General features: G+C 44.4%; 1 protein-coding gene across 1 annotated transcript in view; it reads right to left on the bottom strand.

Annotated features, from left to right (window-relative positions):
* Window positions 1-1,151: 1,151 nt before the first annotated feature.
* ZER1 (zyg-11 related cell cycle regulator) overlaps window positions 1,152-18,332 on the bottom strand; it is a 110,453-nt gene continuing 93,272 nt past the window's right edge. The window contains exons 15-16 of the mRNA XM_082263928.1: window positions 13,457-13,559; window positions 1,152-1,761 (exon numbers count right to left, since the gene is read on the bottom strand). Coding sequence (XP_082120054.1) covers window positions 1,704-1,761; window positions 13,457-13,559 — 161 coding nt within the window. The 3' untranslated portion in view covers window positions 1,152-1,703. The remainder of the gene's footprint in view (window positions 1,762-13,456; window positions 13,560-18,332) is intronic.

The raw sequence follows: 18,332 nt of genomic DNA on the forward strand, positions 1-18,332 counted from the left end.
GGGAGCGGTATCAGCCGGGTATCACTTACGGCAAGTGGGTGAGAGATATCGATCTGCCAGCAGATCTGCTAATGTGGAATTGCTTATATCTTTAATTTGTACATATTAAATAATATTTGTAAACAGAATTACGCTATGTGACGTCATTTTACCCTTACATGAGCATCACCACCTAATGGTTGGAGGAGGAGAAGACTAGTCTCGGACCCGACATAGGATGTACAAAATATCAGCCAATACTGATATGCGATGGTCAAAATATCAGTAACGGCACGAAAAACCGATATCGGTTGATCCCTACTAGCAATTCCCTTTTAGGTTGCCCACTGCCAAATTCATTACAAGGTAGGACTTGGGCTACAGCCAATCAAAACCTCTCTGCTAGATTTATAAAAATGAAATCAAAGCACCGGTCCACCTACCACTGAATCAAATATATATTCTGTGTAGACCTAACCTTTAAATCCTTGCAGTAACATCTCAAGTAATCCTAGATTTCTTTTTGGAAGATCTGGTTGTCCATTTTTATTTTTTTATTCCTCTGCTAATTATACTAAGTTGGCGCTCCTCTTAGAATCACTAGAAAAGAAGGAAAGAAAACAGTAACTGAAGTCTTCTAATATACATATGAGATAATAAAGATGTCTTAGCTACAGAACAAACAGGACAAAAACACAAAAAAAGGACAAATGCAAATCGTAATTCCAAGCTTATGCAATATCAGCTTCGAGCCAATGTCCAACCTAAAATGAAACTCTTTGGAAACTTTAGTGACAGTCTAAAAAATTTAACTTTTCTTCTATTCATTTTGGCGGGTGAGAAATCTTGGAATCCATCTTGTTCCTCCGAGTTTTGCCTTATGTTTCCAGTTGTACGTTGTCACTGTTGGATGTTGTAAACATAAGCAAGCTTAGAGTGGGCAAATTCAGTCTTTTAAGGTGACTTTGTGTTAAACACTTAATATGGAACTTTCCACATCTGTCTCACAAAAGTGAAAACCTTTGTCTAGCACCCGAATAAATAAACTGAATGATCACGCTGACCCATCCAATAGTTAATTTCCATTAACATTTTTTTTAAAATCTTCCTAATGAAAATTTCATGGAATCATTTTTTAAATATCCTCTGTTTTTTTAGGGGATCAATTTTTTGAGAAGACATAGCAAAGTAGCTTTTGGCCACCAGAGGGCACTGTAGTGTGATCAGATAACTTGTGCAACACATTGATATCCTTCCACAGTTTTCAAAGCTGATAAAAAACAATCCACGCTGGGGGCAAACTACTAGTAAAAATGTACTTTAAATATGCATATATATTTGAATTTATCTGCGCAACAATTTGAAAGATTCCCGGCAGTATCCATCAGTAAGAAAGGGAAAGCAAACATTTGGACACCATATTGTTCTGTTAGAGCCGTGTTAACAGCTTAGCAGGTTCCAAAGAGTCACGAGATCCAAGTGCGATCACTGGGACAGACATACGTTTCCGGTTTCCTTTGCTGCTACTGTATTCTCTCACGGTAATCACATCCAAATATATGTGAAATCAAGAAAAAAAAAAAAACAGTAATAAATCAGGGATAACAATATTTTATATTTTCCTGTGCAAATGAAGCCACATATGGCTGCCTGTGGTGTAAAGCTGGACACTGGGCTTTTCCTGTCTGAAGAACGGGTGGAGACCGTCATTTGGTGTCTCCCTTTTATAGTAACGTGTCCATGCTCTCTTCATTATAATTACCACAATGCTGAAGCACTTTCCTGAGAAAACAAGAAAGGGAGCATAAATAACTTACTATGCACATTGCATCAAGGTTTTGTCATAAAAGGTCTTTCAAAAGTAGAAATTAAAGCATTTGTAAGGCTTATTTTTTTATTAAAATAATAATTCATGTTATACTTACAGTGGCGTACCTAGGGTCTCCAGCGCCCTTGGTGAGGAGCTGTATCGCCCCCCCCAATGAAAAAGTAAAAAATGTAACTAAAAAAAATATATAAAAGGGAATTGAAAGTTTCTGATGTGTCCCTTGTTTGCCCAGTGTAGAGGTAGAGCTCTCTAGTGGGCAATCATTGTGTCAGGTGTGAACAACAAGAAAGAGAGGGGTGAGAGATAGAGAGAGGGAGAGAACGAGGGGGTGTGATAGAGAGAGGAGGGGGGTTGCAGAGAGAGAGGGGGGTGACAGAGAGAGAGGGGCCTGAACTTGCAGAGGGCTTGATGTAGGGCACTGAGGGGGAATCGGTGCAGGGAAAGAGGAATAAGGTAGCCACCTGCCTTGCTGACCCGAAGTGAGAGACCAGAGACATGGAAGCAAGGATGGATGTATCATTTGCAGGAGCTGTTCGTTTGTTAAAGGGGAAAAAAAATGGTAGAGCCGGAGGAATGCTGAGGCTACAGCAGTGTGTGTAAGACCGGAGGTGTGCTGGGGATGCAGTGAGAGGCAGTCTCAGTCTCCTGGTCTGCTGGCTCAGCTGCTCTCAATGTTTTAGACCTGGATGGAGCCGCATGCTGCCGGGGGGTGCCGGGGAGCGCAGGCTGAGCGGAGGGAGCAAAAATCACTAACACTGCCAATGATTTTTGCGCCCCCCCCCCCTGGCCTGCGCCCCTGGCGGGCGCCGGTCTCGCCAGCCCCTTGCTACGCCCCTGTATACTTACCTGCTCTGTGCAATCGTATTGCACAGACCAGCCCAGAACCTTATCTTCTGGGGTCCCCCCGTTGGCACTCTTGGCTCCACCTTTTCTCGATGGCCCACCATAGCAAGCTGCTTCCTAGGGGGCACTAATGCAGGCTTACTCCCGACCACCCGCCGCTGTTATACTGCGGCAGGGTGGCCCTCCTGTGCGATCTGACGTACAGTACAGACCAAAATTTTGGACACACCTTACATAGTTACATAGTAGGTGAGGTTGAATAAAGACAATAGTCCATCCAGTTCAACCTGTGTAGGTGTGTGTGACTGTAATCATCTAACATAGCCCTTTATCTCCTGATCCTTGAGATGTAAGTCTAAGAGTCTTTTGAAAGTCACCATACTACCCGCAGAAACCACCTCTTGTGGTAGACAATTCCACAATCTTGTAGCCCTAACAGTAAAGAACCCCCCACGTTGCCTGAGGTTAAAACGCTTCTCCTCTAATCGCATTGTATGTCCTCGAGTCCTCATGCAATTCCTTCGAATGAACAGCTTTTTTTCTAAGCTGAGATCCCCATTAAGATATTTATAAATTGCTATCATGTCCCCTCTCAGACGTCTCTTCTCCAGGGAAAATAAATCGAGCGATTGCAGCCGCTCTTCATAGGTAAGGTCCTCCAATCCCCTAATTAGTTTAGTTGCCCTTCTCTGGACTCTCTCCAGCTCCAACACATCCCTCCTGAGGACTGGCGACCAGAACTGGACAGAATACTCCAGATGCGGTCGGACCAGAGTTTTATAAAGTGGAAGGATTATAGTCTTATCTCTGGAATACATCCCTTTCTTTATGCATGCTAATATTCTGTTGGCTTTGGAAGCTGCCGCTTGGCATTGCATGCTGTTGCCTAATCTATCATCAACCAAGACTCCCAGATCTTTCTCCATTTTTGAGTCCCCCAAGGGTTCCCCTCCTAACGTGTATTGTGTTTTTATGTTTTTGGTCCCCAAGTGCAAAACCTTACACTTCTCCACATTAAACCTCATTTGCCATGTCGTTGCCCACTCCGTAATTTTGTCCAGGTCATTCTGTAGGATATCTGCTTCATGCTGTGCAGTTATTGCCCTGGCCAATTTTGTGTCATCTGCAAAAATTGATAACGAACTACTGATCCCGTCCTCAATGCTGTTTATGAATAAATTGAACAAGGTTGGTCCCAGGACTGAGCCCTGGGGCACCCCGCTTACTACCTCAGCCCAGTCTGAGTATGCGCTGTTTATTACCACCCTTTGGACACGGCCTTTTAGCCAGTTCCGTATCCAAGAGCAAACCCTGCTGTCGATACCTGCAGACCTTATTTTATAAATTAAGCGCTTGTGGGAAACTGTACCTTCTCATTCAAAGAGTTTTCTTTATTTTCAGGACTATGAAAATTGTAGAGTCACACTTCAAGAGGTAGTCACCTGAAATGGTTTTCACTTCACAGGTGTGCCCTGTCAGATTTAATAAGTGTGATTTCTTGCCTTATAAATGGGGTTGGGACCATCAGTTGTGTTGTGCAGAAGTCAGGTGGATACACAGCTGATAGTCCTACTGAATAGACTGTTAGAATTTGTATTATGGCAAGAAAAAAGCACCTAAGTACAGGAAAACGAGTGGCCATCATTACTTTAAGAAATTAAGGTCAGTCAGTCCGAAAAATTGGGAAAACTTTGAAAGTGTCCCCAAGTGCAGTCACAAAAACCATCAAGCGCTACAAAGAAACTGGCTGACATGCGGACCGCCCCAGGAAAGGAAGACCAAGAGTCACCTCTGCTGCGGAGGATAAGTTCATCTTTGTCACCAGCCTCAGAAATCGCAGGTTAACAGCAGCTCAGATTAGAGACCAGGTCAATGGCACACGGAGTTCTAGCAGCAGACACATCTCTAGAACAACTGTTAAGAGGAGACTGTGTGAATCAGGCCTTCATGGTAGAATATCTGCTAGGAAACCACTGCTAAAGAAAGGCAACAGACAGAAGACTTGTTTGGGCTAAAGAACACAAGGAATGGACATTAGACCAGTGGAAATCTGTGCTTTGGTCTAATGAGTCCAAATTTGAGATCTTTGGTTCCAACACTGTGTCTTTGTGCGACGCAGAAAAGGTAACGGATGGACTCTACATGCCTGGTTTCCACCGTGAAGCATGGAGGAGGAGGTGTGATGGTGTGGGGGTGCTTTGCTGGTGACACTGTTGGGGATTTATTCAAAATTGAAGGCCTACTGAACCAGCATGGCTACCACAGCATCTTGCAGCGGCATGCTATTCCATCCGGTTTGCGTTTAGTTGGACCATCATTTATTTTTCAACAGGACAATGACCCCAAACACACCTCCAGGCTGTGTAAGGGCTATTTGACCAAGAAGGAGAGTGATGGGGTGCTGCGCCAGATGACCTGGCCTCCACAGTCACCGGACCTGAACCCAAACCAGATGGTTTGGGGTGAGCTGGACCGCAGAGTGAAGGCAAAAGGGCCAACAAGTGCTAAGCATCTCTGGGAACTCCTTCAAGACTGTTGGAAGACCATTTCAGGTGACTACAGGTGAAATAAAGTAAACTCTTTGAATGAGAAGGTGTGTCCAAACTTTTGGTCTGTACTGTAGGTATACGTCGGTCACGCACCTACAGCTAGGGGGCGAGCGTGCGCTGTAGGTGGCGGGCTCCCGCCCCCACTCAGAAGCGGGAAAGCCTGTGCGTGCGTGTGGAGTTCTGATACTTCTAATATTGCTTGCTACTAAACTGATTACCTAGAGCAGAGAGGGGGGATATACAGTTGTGTTCAAAATTATTCAACCCCCAATGCTGTAAAGGGTTTTAGGGAATTTAGTGTACATTTGTAATTGTATTCAGAATGAAATCCTACAAGGACTTCTTAAAGAACCATATGCAACTAAAATGACATCAATTGGTTTTGTAATACAGTAGTAAATGTTTATTTTGTGAATTCTTCATTGACACAATTATTCAACCCCTTAAAGACTACCACTCTGAAGAACAGAGGTTCATTGAAGTGTTTTCAATCAGGTATTGAAAACACCTGTGGATTTTAGGGAGCAGCAATAAAGCCTAATAAGCACCAATTAGGCAGCTTTAAAATGACTGTGATACTCAGCTCCTTCTAGACACTTACTGGTGTGGTTACAAACATGTTGAAGTCAAGAGAATGGTCCAGGAAGACAAGAGAAGAGGTGATTACTCTTCACAGGAAGGGTAATGGCTATAAGAAGATTGCAAAGATGTTAAACATACCAAGAGACACCATAGGAAGCATCATTCGCAAATTCAAGGCAAAGGGCACTGTTGAAACGCTACCTGGTCGTGGCAGAAAGAAGATGCTGACTTCGACTGCTGTGCGCTACCTGTAGCGTAGAGTGGAGAAAAGCCCCCGTGTGACTGCTGAGGAACTGAGAAAAGATTTGTCAGATGTGGGTACTGAAGTTTCTGCTCAGACAATACGGCGCACACTGCGTAATGAAGGCCTCCATGCCAGAACTCCCAGGCGCACCCCCTTGCTGTCTCCAAAGAATAAGAAGAGTCGACTGCAGTATGCCAAAAGTCATGTGGACAAACCACAGAAGTTTTGGGATAGTGTTCTGTGGACTGATGAAACAAAATTAGAACTGTTTGGGCCCATGGATCAACGCTATGTTTGGAGGAGGCCTATGAAGAAAAGAACACCTTGCCTACTGTGAAGCATGGCGGGGGGTCAATCATGCTTTGGGGCTGTTTTGCTTCTGCAGGTACAGGGAAGCTTCAGCGTGTTCAAGGTACCATGAATTCTCTTCAGTACCAGGAGATATTGGATGACAATGTGATGCAGTCCGTCACAAACCTGAGGCTTGGGAGACGTTGGACCTTTCAACAGGACAATGATCCCAAGCATACCTCCAAGTCCACTAGAGCATGGTTGCAGATTAAAGGCTGGAACATTTTGGAGTGGCCATCACAGTCACCAGACTTAAATCCGATTGAGAACCTCTGGTGGGACTTAAAGAAAGCAGTTGCAGTGCACAAGCCTAAGAATGTGACTGAACTGGAGGCTTTTGCCCATGACGAATGGGCGAAGATACCCGTAGATCGCTGCAAGACACTTGTGTCAAGCTATGCTTCACGTTTAAAAGCTGTTATAACTGTAAAAGGATGTTGTACTAAGTACTAAGATTGAATGTCACTTGGGGGTTGAATAAAACTGATAATGATGTGAGCACAGAAAAGACATTTGTGGTTATTTCATTATAAATGTTATGTTATATTTGTCTGACCTACACGTGCCTCTTTGATTTAATTGTAAGCAGGATGACTGAATGATCAAAATCAATGTCAAACTGGCCAAAACAATCAATTTCAGTGGGGGTTGAATAATTTTGAACACAACTGTATGAAGCTGAGGACGGCCCATGGGCGTAGCCAGGTGTTTGCCTAGTCCTACTCCTCGAGGAGGAAAAATAACCCACTAGTTATGATTTATGGAGCGATGTGCCCGTCAAACTCAGAAAAATTGATTTTACGGTAAGTACAAAAATCCAATTTTTTCCTTTTGTTCATCGACGGACACAGCGCTTCATAAATCATATCTACTGGGACGTCCAAAAGCAGTGCCAAAAGGAAAATGAAGGGTGGGGAAAAAAACTCAAGGCTAAACAGAAGAGCCTTAACCAGGTTACAGGAGCCCCGTCTGAAAAATAAACGTTAAAAAAAAAAAAAAAAAAACACCCCTCAATAGGGAACAGCCCCTCTTAAACAGCAGCCTGCAAAATTTTGCATCCGCAGATGCCAAAGTATCTACCTTATAGAATTTTGTGAAGGTATGCACAGACGACCAAGTGGCTGCCTTGCAAGCATGCGATATTGATGCCTGATGACGGAAGGACCAAGAAGCACTCAGAGCCCGAGTAGAATGCGCTGTGAGAGGGAAAGGTGGAACCGTACCTTTAATGGAATTGACCTGAGTCACCGTCTCTCTGATCCATCTGGAGATGGTAGCCGAAGAATCAGCCAGCCCTTTTCTTGGTCTGTCCATAACCACAAAAAGCTAGTCTGACCTCCAAAAGGACTCAGCAGCTGCCAGATCCACCCGAATCACACGAACCACATCCAAGGTATGCAAAGCAAATTCCTTGGGATGAGCCGGCTTGGGACAAAAGGAAAGCAACACAATGTCCTCATTCAATTGGAAGTCAGAGACAACTTTGGGCAGAGGAATGATGGACAGGGGCGAAGAACCACTTTATCCCTATGGACCACTAAATAGGGACTGCGACATGATAATGCCTCCAATTCCAATACCCTGCGGGCTGAGGTAACAGCCACCAAGAAGTTCACCTTCTGGGATAACACAGGCATGGGAATCTCCCAAATATTCTCAAATGGAAGTTTCTGGAGAACCTAAATTACTAAATTTAAATCCCATGGCGGCAAAAGAAACTGTACAGGTGGAGCCACATGTCAAATCCTCTGAATGAAGGTATGAACTAAAGAGTGCAGGGGCTAGGGGTCGCTGAAAGAAGATTGCCAGGGCAGACACCTGGCCCTTGATTGTACTCAAGGCCAACTTCTGATCAACGCCCTGTTAAAGAAAGGTTAAGATCCGAGCCACAGATAAGGATTGAGGATGAGCGCCAATCGACTCCCACCAAGAAATGTACGCTTTTTACGTACAATACCATAGTAGGGATCACTGATCCAGACAAACCTCTATCGCTCAGTACCTGGTTTCAATAGCTAAGCCATTAAAACCAGCGACTGTAAAGCAGGATGGTAGATCAGCCATTGGGGCAACTGGTTTTCCCTGAGAGGAAGCCCCAATGGCCATTTATGGCCACCAGACTGATTGGAAGATCCTCTCCCTTGATTCCTCGCAGGAATTGCGGAAGAAGCCTTAGCCGAGGATGATACTGACCTTACTGTGGCCCTTGGATGGCTGCGGCGTCTGCCACAGGAACTCATGATCTCGCCACAAACCTTGGTATCCTCCTGTGGAGCTAAACCTTCTAAAGAAGCTGCATGTAGGATTGTGAATACAGAACTGTCTTGAAGGTGGATACCACCAGACTCAGAACCTGTATGCAAAATGGGAGAGAGAACTATCTGTTTGACAGCAGCCGGTGAACCACAGCCTGTGGTTCCTGAAGTTTGTGCAGAGGAAGGACCACCCTGGTCAGAATTAGAATCAGACCCAGGTAAATTAATTCCCTGGACAGGGATAGGGGGGGACCTTAGGTAGTTAGGACATCACCTGAACCTTTCCAGGAATTAAATCCACACAAGGAGACTCAGAATCTAAAAAACCTGAAAAGGACAAACTTTGCCCCCCTTTCTGGGTACCCCCAAAAGAATCATTTTGTGGATCCCCTTGACGCTCAGGTAGGAGGTCCCCGAGGCCGGAAACCAGCAAAGAATAATGGGTGAGGGCAGACCTTCATCCTAAAGGGGTCTTGTCTGAGGGTCCAGAGAAGCTGGCTCTAGCCTTACCAGACCAAGGCTCCCAGGGAAGATTTGAAAGAGAGAGACACACAGGGATACTGAAGGCTCCACCGCTATAGTCTATTATAGGAAAAATTTGAACTTTGAAGGATTGCTGCCTTTTGGGGTTTCAGCTGCTCCCACCCAGCCTCTATTGAGACTGGTTAGCATGCAACTCCGACACCCTACATCCAAGATTTTGACCAACTCTTAAATACTGTCCAGGACAATTATCCGGCATCCCTGATGGGCAACTCCAGCACACTGACCACTTGTTTTTAATATCGAGGCAGGCGATTCATTCCAATCACTACAGTGAACGTTACCACCCTCCAAGGGCACCCCTGAAGAAGGAGTTCATAGCAATACTCCAAAACGCGTCGGGTGATTACCCGGGGGCTCTGTGGTCTATGTTCCACTGTTACATGTGATGTATTATTCAGCTTGCCCACATTGTTTTTATCCATTGTGTCAGAATTTTTCAATAAACTTTATATGCTTTGTCTCATTGTAAAGTTCAGTGCCTATAAAGTCCCACCCAAGGGGAAATTTCTTTGTTTTACCTGCTGCAACTGCACATATGCCAGGAATTGGCACCAATTTGAATCATCCAAAGACTCTACACTACCTCCAGAGCAGATCTGGCATTTAGTGACAATGCTGCTGATCACCTCTAACCTGCAGCAATCTTTTCAGATATTGGCAATTTTCTCACAGCACAGGAAGTGTTCCGTCACTAATAACTTAATTGTGGCTCCTACATGTCACATCATCTACCAAAAAGAGGTGCAAATAAGTTATTAGCGACAGATGGAATTCCTGTGCCAGGAGCAATTTGGCAATATCTGCAATGATTGGTGCAGGTTAGAAGAGATCAGCATCACTGTCACTAAATATTGGGTCCGGATCCTATTTCTACACATGCACAGAAAAATCCTATAGACTTCTATGGTGTCAGGAGGCAGATCAGTTTCCTTGCCCCATAACTAAGTTTATGGGGTTCTAATGCACATGCCCAGACAGCAGGAAGTAGCAGGTAAAATACATCTGATAAGACAGTGGTGGTCAACTTGAAAATTGTAGAAGGCCTTAAAGTGGAAGAAAGGCTTAACTCCAACAATCCTTAAAAAAGTTCCCTCCCGCCTTCATATCGTGCAGACCATGTAAAAAAAATAGATCTGTGTTAACCATTTTTAATCCACTTTGGTCCAGTCATGTGATCCTGCAGCTGTGGCTCCCCTGTGTCACTGAGTGGCTGCTGCAGGGAAGAGGAGGGATCACAGACAATGCCTGGGCCAAGGGAGTCTATAGGCTCCTGGAATCCATAGCTGTTGGAAAATGAATGGGCTGTAAATGAACCTCACCACCTGTCCTGCTGCAATTTTCACCTCCAAATGGTGGTTTGGCGCAATGTGCTTTTGTTTGATCCCCCACCATGGTAAGTGCGTGTGTGGTTTTTTTTTTTTAACCCCCCCCCCCCAAATGGTGGTGGTCAGTGCAGCGGCAGTGAGATTTTACTTTACCTTTCTCACCAACAAACCAGGACTATATTTGTCAGGCAGAGATCGCTCCTCAAAGAAATAAGTGCCCAGCACCCTGGTGCAGTTGTGCCCAGTCCCCGAAGCCCAGCAGTTGGCAGATGCAGCTCAAGACATGGCAGGGTGCACATAAGGAGCCAGCAGGCCGCGTGTTTTGCACCTGGGTGCTACGATCTCATAGTATAACAGCTCAGGGTTGATAAGCTGGAAGTTTAATAAAACATGTGGAAAGAACATACTGCCTGCCATTCTGGGTTACCCTATCTAAAGTTCTCATAATCCTCACATCATATGGGCAGCAGTCATAATGTATATTACAATATGCAGTTCCATTGCAGTGCAATACTGCATACAAATAACATGTGTTGCATTAGGGAGTCATTTTATCAATGGCCAGCAGATGCTCAGCAACTGAAACAAAAACCCACACTTGCACTTTTTTTTTTTTTTTTAATGCAGTGCAAGTATGTGTGTTGTGCAGCACTGCAAGCCTCTTGGCACCTAATTTACTTGTGCACTGGGGGATCATTTTAAATGAATGACACCACAATGCACCACATAGAGTCCATTGTGCTACCACTGCGATAAAATGCACAATAATTAAATGCATATGTCTGAAAAGAGCCTAAGGATATATTCACAAGGGCGTTTTACCACAGTACAAATCCCAGTGGCAAAAGTCTATGAATTCCTGCTGCTGGGTTTGTCAGCAGCTATTTGTGGCTGTTCGCAAAGCTGGCTGGACACACACAGGGTATATTTCGGTTATCAAGGAACCCCTTCTGCTTGTCTGGGTGTGATGCAGGAAAGGTATTTCTAATACATACCTGAGAGGAGTACTGAGGCAGGGTGCTGTGAAGTAGGGATCGACCAATATAGTTTTTTCATTGCCGATACTTTGATCATCGCGTATCGGTATCGGCCAATAGGGGCCGATATTTTCGTACATTTAAAAAAAAAAACATTTTTTTTTTTACTTGACAGGTACTCTTGTGGAGGGAACAGGGGGTCTAAAATATGTGTATTATAATGTTTTGAATGCTGTCATTTTTCTAAATCTGGCGGCAGTACCCGGAAGGGATGTCATGACATCACTTCTGGGTTCTTGCATGGAGACCCGATTAGAGCCGAATGCAGCTTTGATTGGGTCTTCGGCGGCCATGCAGGCTGGTTGCCCGGGTCTCCCGGTGGGACGGGAGACCCGGGCGAGCCGCGGAAGGCGGCGGGAGGGGGGGCGCCCCCTCCGGCTCGTTGTAATGACAGCCGAGCGGCTTCTCAGCCCCATTGGTTGTCATTACAAGACAGCCGACCGTCGGCTATGGACGCCGGTACCGGGGTGATGCCTCTAGCTGCAGGCATCACTCCGGTACAAGCACTTTCCGAAATATCGGTAATATTGGTAACCTCAGGGGCCGATTCTGATATATCGGGGAAAGTGCATATCGGTCCTCGATATATCGGCTTTGCCGATAATCGATCTATCCCTACTGTGAAGTTTCTCAAGCTGTGTACAGCACCCTGCCGACTCCTCCAACCAGCCATGATTTGCCCACATTAGAGAAGAACAGAGACCTAGTGATAGTGTCACTGGACCTAAAATAACATACCGTATACATTGAAAACTGAAAGGATTTTTTTTTAAAACGTTTCTGGCATATTGATGAAGAGGGGAAGGAGGAATCAGGGAAGGCAAAATATAAGCAAGTTAAACGCCAGCTTTAAGACCTGTTCACACCAAATCCGACTTTGAAATTGCATGATTTCAAAGCTGCAGGTCAGTGCGACTTCAGGTGTGACTTGTCTGACATCTGTGCAACTTCATGCACAGATGTCTATGCAAGTCACACCTGAAATCACAAAAAATAGTTCAGGAACATTTTATTCATATCGTCGTGGCACTACAAAGTCGGCGTCGCACCGATTTGAACAGTTCCATTGCCGACAATAGGGTGCGACTTGTCATGTGATTTGGAACTGTCAAATGGCATGACAAGTCGCACCGGTGTGAACGGGGGATAACACCTTGGTAAGGGTAAGAAAGCTAAACATACACATTTACTCAGGGCAGCCATCAGAAATTTTGGGGCCCCTTACACAGCTTTAGGCCTGGGCCCCTCTGAGCCTGACCTCCAACATTTTGCGGGGCCCGCCCTCTGCCCACTGGCCATCCCACCGAGTCCTTCAGTGCACCCACTTCTGTTTTAACACTCTTACAACTTAATGAATAAAAATTAATCCAATCCATCAAAGAGACATCCTCATATATTCAGCAAAGAGACATCCCAATCCAGTAAAGAGACGGCCTCATATATTCAACAAAGGCACATCCCAGTCCAGCAAAGAGACAGCCTCATATATTCAGCAAAGAGACATCCCAATCCAGCAAAGAGACAGCCTCATATATTCAGCAAAGAGATATCACAATCCAGCAAAGAGACAGCCTCATATTTTTAGCAAAGAGACAGCGCAATCCAGCAAAGAGACATTCCTTCAGCTGCATCGGCTTACTCTGCCGCTGCCATGCTTCAGCAATTGCTAGTTACTACAGCAGCAACATCTCAGTCTTGTTGGTTGTGGCCTTGGCGGCTGGGCCCCTTGGAACCCCGGGGCCCCCTACATGTGTATGGGCTGTCCCCCCCTGATAGCTGCCCTGCATTTACTGTTCCTACTTATTACCTCAGGTTCTGGAAAAGGGGACAAGTTAATGATTAAATACCACCACTGATCAGAAAGCTGCTGCTGCAAATGTCATCACACATTCATACTGAAGCTGTGCTGTTTATTACCTAGCCATATCCTTGGTTTCTTGGCGAGTAGTTGGCATGTTGACCACATCCACCAGCAGAGGGAGCCCGCCTTCTTTGATTAGAAGAGGACAGTATTTGTCCACTAAATTAAAAATGAAAAAAAATATTGTTAGCAAAGAGGGACAGAAAAAAACCTTGCAGAAATCCAACGTATTCTAAAATATGGCCCAACATGTCATATACACAGTTAAATTTTTGTACAAGCGTTACGTTTTTTTTTCTGCCCAAAGACTCCTCTCAAAAAACGCAAACCAGAAGGTTTTTTTTTTTCTGCCTGAAAACGCTGAGCTTAAAATATGCCTCTAAACGTCCTAATGTGCATACAATGCATCCGGAAAGTATTCAAAGCGCTTCACTTTTTCCACATTTTGTTATGTTACAGCCTTATTCCAAAAGGGATTAAATTCATTATTTTCCTCAAAAATCTACAAACAATACCCCATAATGACAACGTGAACGAAGTTTGTTTGAAATCTTTGCAAATTTATTAAAAATAAAATGCCCCATTTACATAAGAATTCACATCCTTTGCCACAACATTCAAAATTGAGCTCAGTTGCATTCCGTTTCCTCTGATCATCCTTGAGATGCGTCTACAACTTGATTGGAATCCACCTGTGGTAAATTCAGTTGATTGGACATGATTTGGAAAGGCGCACACCTGTCTATATAAGGTCCCGCAATTAAAAGTGCATGTCAGAGCACAAACCAAGCAAACAAGTCCAAGGAATTGTCTCTACACTTCCGAGACAACATTGTATCACGTCACAGATCTGGGGAAGGGTACAGAAACATTTCTGCAGCATTGAAGGTCCCAACGAGCAGAGTGGCCTCCATCTGTAAATAGAAGTTTGGAACCACCAGGACTCTTCCTAGAGCAGGCCGTCTGGCCAAACTGAACGATCGGGGGAGAAGGGCCTTAGTCAGGGAGGTGACCAAGAACCCGATGGTCACTCTGACAAAGCTACAGCATTTCTCTGTGGAGAGAGGAGAACCTTCCAGAAGAACAACCATCTCTGCAGCACTCCACCAATCAGGCCTGTATGGTAGAGTGGCCAGACGGAAGCCACTTCCCAGTAAAAGGCACATGACAGCCCACCTGGAGTTTGCCAAAAGGCACCTGAAGGACTCATTCAAACAAAATTCTCTGGTCTGATGAAACAAAGATTGAACTCTTTGTCCTGAATGGCAAGCGTCATGTCTGGAAGAAACCAGTCACCGCTCATCACCTGGCCAATACCATCCCTACAGTGAAGCATGGTGGTGGCAGCATCATGCTGTGGGGATGTTTTTCAGCAGCAAGAACCGGGAGACTAGTCAGGATCGAGGGACAGATGAATGCAGCAATGTACAGAGACATCCTTGATGAAAACCTGCTCCAGAGCTCTCTGGACCTCAGACTGGGGCGAAGGTTCATCTTCCAACAGGACAACGATCCTAAACACACAGCCAAGATAACAAAGAAGTGGCTACGGGATAACTCTATGAATGTCCTTGAGTGGCCCAGCCAGAGCCCAGACTTGAACCCGATTGAACATCTCTGGAGAGATCTGAAAATGGCTGTGCACCGACGCTCCCCATCCAACCTGATGGGGCTGGAGAGGTCCTGCAAAAAAAAATGGGAGAAACTGCCCAAAAATAGGTGTGCCAAGCTTGTAGCATCATACTCAAAAAGACTTCAGGCTGTAATTGGTACCAAAGGAGCTTCAACAAAGTATTGAGCAAAGGCTGTGATACTTATGTACATGGGATTTTTTTTTTTTCGTGTTTTTTTTTTTTTTTTTTTATAAATTTGCAAAGATTTCAAACAAACTTCTTTCACATTGTCATTATGGGGTATTATTTGTATAATTTTGAGGAAAATAATGAATTTAACTCACTTTGGAATAAGGCTGTAACAGAACAAAATGTGGAAAAAGTGAAGCGATGTGAATACTTTCCGGATGCTACGGGGGTGTTTTTTTTAACTTTCCCAACAAATAAAGCACAGAGACATGCATGGATTGGGGAGTTTATACACATACAGTAGTTACATAGTTAATCTGGTTGAAAAAAGACACAAGTCCATTCAGTTCAGCATAGGATAACATTGAGCTGCTTCTACTTTTAACGTTCTTTAATGTGAACCTGACTTTAGACAACATTAGGTCCTGTGTCAATGGCATCAGTTTGAGACTTAAGAATGAATTCAGAATTAATTGACAGGGGCACTTGACCTCCCTCTGGCCTGCATTTGACCCGCTTCAAACAGGTTTTGCATTCCCATTGACTTGTATGAGACTGCAAAACCTGTTTGATGTGAACAGCTTGTCAACGCAAGCCTCAATAGAACCCTATCTCCAAAGCTTTGCCCTGTCCCAACTTTTTTGAGACATGTTACTGCCATCATTTTCAACATTTCCACAATTTTATTCTTAAAATGGTACATTTTCTCTGTATAAAGTGGAACTTCACTCTCCCAATCAAAATTATTTTTAATCCTCATGCTGCTAGCATTAGTAAATAGATAGGAAAGTATATCAGCATATCATATTTACTTGTTTTAAAAACTTTCTTTTTTTTTTTTTTTTTTACTTTTTTTCAGTTACTTCCTGGTTTCTTGCCTAGGCAAATTATGTCATACATCCCAGGAGTCTTCAGGTGGGGAGGTGAGGAAGAGGGGGTTTTCTCAGCTAAGCACACTCTCCTGCATGTATGCTTGAGCTAAAGGGCAGAAATGCTAAGGGGGGGGGGTTAAACTGATTTCCCAACAAATAAAGCACAGAGACATGCATGGATTGGGGAGTTTGATTTGAATATTACAAATTAAATAAATAGTGGCTTTGGTTTGTGGTGCTCAGATGTAGTGAAGATCCACTTTAAACATTTGATTCTTGAAATAGAAATTGCCTAACCCCCCCTGATATCCAGCAATGGAAAGCTTTGGTTAATTCAGTGATTCCCCTATACGTTGTCCTACAATAGTAGAGGTTGTCCCACCAAGTGTGACAAGATTTGGAATCTGTGCTTAGACCACTTGGACACTATTAGGGACCCGTGAGTGTGACCGTCCCCCTGACCTCCTTTCCCATTGTGTTTTGAGCCCAATTTCTTATCTTATTAGGGGTTAACCACTTTACCACCGGAGGATTTTCCTGCTAAAAGACCAGGGGGTTTTTTGCGATTTTTTACTGCGTGACTTTAACGGACAATTGCGCGGTCGTGCGACGCTGTACCTAAACGAATTTCACGTCCTTTTTTTCCCACAAACAGAGCTTTCTTTTGGTGGTATTTGATCACCTGTGCGATTTTTTGATCACGCGCTATAAACAAAAAAAGAGCGTAATTTTTGCAAAAATAACAATATTTTTCACTTTTTTTTATATGAAATGCCCCCCAAAAAAAATGTAAAAATCTAAATTTTTTAACATTTTCGGCCAATTTGTTTTACGCTACCTATGTTTGGTAAAAAAAAAAAAAAAAAAAATCGCAAAAAGCGTATTTTGATTGGTTTGCGCAAACGTTATTGCGTTTACTAATAAAGGGAAAGATTTTTGTCATTTTTGGTGTTTTTTTTTTTAACGAGTAATGGCGGCGATCTGCGATTTGTTTTGCGGTACTGCAACATTGCGGCGGACAAATCGGACCCTTGACTGACATTGACACTTTTGGGGGTACCAGTGACATAACTGCAGTAATCAGTGCTATATATATGCACTGTTACTGCAAAAATGACACTGGCAGGGAAGGGGTTAACTTTATTGGACAGGGAGGGGTTAAGTGTGTCCTAGGGGCGTGCTTCTAACTGTAGTGGGACATTCCTATTGGTGTAAAAAAAAAGATCAACGGTTCTACATAGTAGAACCGTCTGATCTTCATTTTTACACAGGGAGAACTGACAGGCGGCTTGTTTACATAAGCCGCCTGACTTTCTCCCTCTGTACCGGCGATCGTAGTGTGACCGGCGGACATCGGGTCTGCCAGTCACACTCCCGCACTCCTCTGTGAACGAGCCTCGGCGGGCGCACGCTCGCCCGCTATAGGCTCTAGAGGAGTGACAGGCGAGCGACGTAGACCTACGTCACTCTGCCTGGCCGGGGCCGACTGCCGCAGTAAATATACTGTGCGCAGTCGGCAAGTGGTTAATACTCCTAACCCTGAGACAGTGTACTGCTACTCAATTTGCAGCATTTTACCCTCTACTTTTGTGGAAGTGGAGTGGTGGGGGAGTGAAGGTAATCTGTTGCTTCGCCCTACACAGGCAAATTGAAAGTCCACTTTAAAAACATTAAAAAAGAAATTCAATAAAACTAACCCAAAACGTTGAAATTTTTTTTTAACAGGAGATACAATTATATTCAGACACACAGAGACCAAGAAGCACCAGCAGTTGCCGATACCAATATTTTGGCCAATGCATATTGGTATCGGTCGATATGCGCCATTATTTTTGTACATTTAAAAACATTTTTTTTTTTCTTGACAGGTACTCTTGTGGAGGGATCTGGGGGTCCTCTGCACTTAAAAACATTCAAAACGCCAAATTTGGGTGTTTTGAATGCTGTCATTTTTTTTAATCTGGCGGCAGTACTCGGAAGTGATGTCATGACATCACTTGGTTTTTGCATGGAGACTTCGGCGGTGGGATGGGAGACCCAGACGAGCCGCGTAAGGTGGCGGGAGGGGGGGGGGGAAGCGTCCCCTCCCGCTCCTTGTAATGGCAGCCAAGCGTCTTCTCAGCCGCATTGGTTGTCATTATAAGACAGCCGACCATAGGCTATGGACGCCAGTACCGGGGTGATGCCTCAAGCTGCAGGCATCACTCCAGTACAGCACTTTCCCGAAATGTCAGCAATATCGATAACCTCCAGGGCCG

The sequence above is a fragment of the Pelophylax lessonae genome, assembly GCF_965119305.1.
Source record: "Pelophylax lessonae genome assembly, chromosome: 7".
Taxonomy (NCBI): domain Eukaryota; kingdom Metazoa; phylum Chordata; class Amphibia; order Anura; family Ranidae; genus Pelophylax; species Pelophylax lessonae.